The 3,120-nt window shown below is 37.1% G+C and overlaps 1 protein-coding gene across 1 annotated transcript; it reads left to right on the top strand.

Moving 5' to 3' along the window:
- The first annotated feature begins 1,568 nt into the window (after window positions 1-1,568).
- On the top strand, window positions 1,569-2,864 carry LOC111387518 (ethylene-responsive transcription factor WIN1-like). Its single transcript, XM_023012086.1, has 2 exons — window positions 1,569-1,847; window positions 1,950-2,864. Exons 1-2 carry the CDS (start codon window positions 1,768-1,770, stop codon window positions 2,419-2,421), a joined length of 552 nt encoding a protein of 183 aa, XP_022867854.1. The 5' UTR covers window positions 1,569-1,767; the 3' UTR covers window positions 2,422-2,864.
- Window positions 2,865-3,120: the final 256 nt, after the last annotated feature.

A 3,120-nucleotide genomic window follows, 5' to 3' on the forward strand; every position in this document is an offset into this window, starting at 1 on the left:
CATGTTCCCGATATGATATGGAAATTCCAATAGCCAAATACAAAATCGAGCACTATTCGTTACGAAGTACAAACTTGAGCATTTCAAACTCTTATACATTGTGTATAATATTTATGAGTGTCATCATTATATCCTCTGCTATGCTCTTAGAGTTTCCGAATTTCATTAGAAAGAAAACTTATTTTGAGTTTTCAAAAAGTTTGGGTTTTTTCCGTAACGTTTTCAAGAAAAAAAAGAAAAACCCTGGCGCCTTATTGTAAAAATATATAATAGAAATATTTTTGGATAATATATTGTATATAGAGAAACAGAATGATAAATATCTGGGGTAATGGCAAAAATTTCACTTTCGAAGCTACCCTGCACGCAAGTATACATAATTCACTGACGCCCCCCGGGGACATAGCCTAGTAATGCAAAGGACAGGAGTGAGGTTATCTCACACCTTGCTGGCAGCCGCAGTGTGGGAGTTCGATTCCTGAGACATAGAATTGGACTCCTTGTAGGCGCAGTGTACAAACAACTCTTATTCCCTGGCTTGTTGGGGCACATCCCGTGATTTACCTCTTTCACAAAGTTCTAGGGACGGAGCGATGGGAGCCCTCAAAGTTGGGGTTCAACCTTTATTTTTAATACATAATTCACTGATGATGTATCAGTGTTTGGTCTTCTTTAATCTTTCGTTTTCGTCCTCGCATGCAAAACGTGTCTCAAGGTACTTGCCTACTCAAAGTGAGGAAATAATACATAAGAAAAATGAAATGTGGAGAGAGGGAGAGGGAGAGAGAGTTATGGTGGTGGAGCATGTCGGACCACATCGATGTTAAGTTGGTTATTTTTCTAAAAGAACTTATGGAGAGCTGTCAATATGCTTTTTAAATTATTTAATATTTAGTACAAATTAAGGAATACTTGATGCTTAAGTTGTCGGTGTTCTACAAATTTAACGTGTTAGTTCTGACGATTAACAAATCAATGAGCGTAACATTTACTACAAGTTTTATTTTAACAACCAAAAATTAAAAGTCTCTTGGACCCTTTTTCGAGGAAGCGACCAATAAATGAGTTTTTGCAACAAAGATTTCGCTTATATCATATTGACTTCTTGAAGTTGGGTTACAATGATAAAATTATGAAATCTCCTTCAGTAACAAATTCGAAATTGATTAGGAACTCGAGAAAAACTAGCTATACTTAAAGTACGATAGCAAGGAGTACCACTCATGAGAATGAAGTATAGAGTCTTTAACTTTTACATTGTACTCCACTCTGTACATGAGGTAAATTTACCTTTTTATTATGCTTTATCCAAATCATCGAGATCGGGATGTTAAATCGAACTACGATCGAAAAAAAAAGTATAAAATCTAATTAAGGCATATTTGGAATGGATTTTGAGAATTGATTTTTTGACCGTTAGAAGAAAAGTGGGGTCTACCTGTGAAGGAAGAAGTCAAAAATTACAACTAAAATAGTAAAATAACGATAAAAAAATCAATATTTTTGAGTAAAAAATCCCTCCCAAATAGGGTGTAAATCCCACACATTATAGTTACAAAGCTTTCACTCTAGACTCCCCCGTGCCATGCCTAAAGCCCCTCCGACAAGAGATCCTTTCTGTGATAAATGCTATGATTTACACTGATACAATAAGTAGAAAAGTCAGTATTCCTTCACCCTCTTCTCATATAATTCCTTGTCCTCTCGACTTAAAATTCACCATTCATTCCAATTCTCTTGGCCTGTATCTTTCTCTCCCTGACAAATATGGTACAATCCAAAAAGTTCAGAGGCGTCAGGCAACGTCACTGGGGGTCTTGGGTTTCCGAGATTCGACACCCTTTACTGTACATTTACACTTTTGATCATGTTCGACTGTCTATGTTCTTGCAGTCAGAATAATCAGTTTATGAATGTTAATGGATTTGATTTCGTTGATTGTTTTGCAGGAAGAGAAGGGTGTGGTTGGGGACTTTTGAGACGGCGGAGGAGGCGGCGAGAGCCTACGACGAGGCGGCGATTTTGATGAATGGCCGGAATGCCAAAACAAACTTCCCTTTTGTTGCTAGCCAGGATGCAAATGATAATAGTTCTCCATCATCCTCATCATCTGCAAATTCTCTTTCGACAATTCTTAGTGCAAAACTGCGAAAGTGTTGTAAATCACCATCTCCTTCTCTCACTTGTTTAAGGTTAGACACTGAGAATTCTCATATCGGAGTATGGCAAAAGCGGGCCGGGGTACGGTCGGATTCGAATTGGATGATGACTGTTGAGCTTGACAAGAAGAATGATCAGCCACCGTTGCCAGCGGCTGAGGTGGAGATGGCGCCGGAGATGGAGATCGAAACCCGGGATGGGGTAGATGAAGAAGAAAAAATTGCATTGCAAATGATTGAAGAACTTCTTAACAGGAACTGAAAATTGCTACGTATCATTTTCTTAGTTCGATTGAATTAAGTTGTGTTAATTTGTTGGAAAATGCCAAACGAACATCGTGGTTGACACAAAGGAAGACACTACACTCACAGTCGAGGTGTGGGTCCCGCACGAATAAAATAATGCCACCCTCCATGTGAGTGTATTGTGTCAACCAATGTGTCAAACTTTGTGGTAGTGTAGCATGATTGTAATTTGATTGTCATGTAGCAGTGCATCGAGACTTTGAAGAAATATATTTAAATGTTATACCTTAAGAGATTGTATATATTGATTGGGACTTCCTAAGTCGTAGGGAATTATTTTTCTTCAAAAATCACAAAAGAAATGGAGTTACAAGTGGAAGATTTCATTTGTAATTGGTGTTTTTCATTTGAAGGTCTTGGAATATTTGAAATAATTAGAAATTACACTCACCACCCTTTTATCTTTGGAAGTTCCAATTTTGCTTCTACTGCTTTTTTATTCACTACATGCGATTTTTATTTTTCCTATTAAAAAAAAAAAAAACTGTCTGGAAAATGGTTTGGTAGCACTTGGAAACATATATAGCAGATCAATTTCACTCCGGTATTAAATTTCTTTTGACAGGTACAAATAAGACTTACGTGTCACACAACTACAACAACAAACTCGTTCCATATAAATTTAGGCTCGACTACATGAACATATTTTGCTACT

Source organism: Olea europaea, unplaced genomic scaffold, assembly GCF_002742605.1.
Source record: "Olea europaea var. sylvestris unplaced genomic scaffold, O_europaea_v1 scaffold4063, whole genome shotgun sequence".
Classification (NCBI taxonomy): domain Eukaryota; kingdom Viridiplantae; phylum Streptophyta; class Magnoliopsida; order Lamiales; family Oleaceae; genus Olea; species Olea europaea.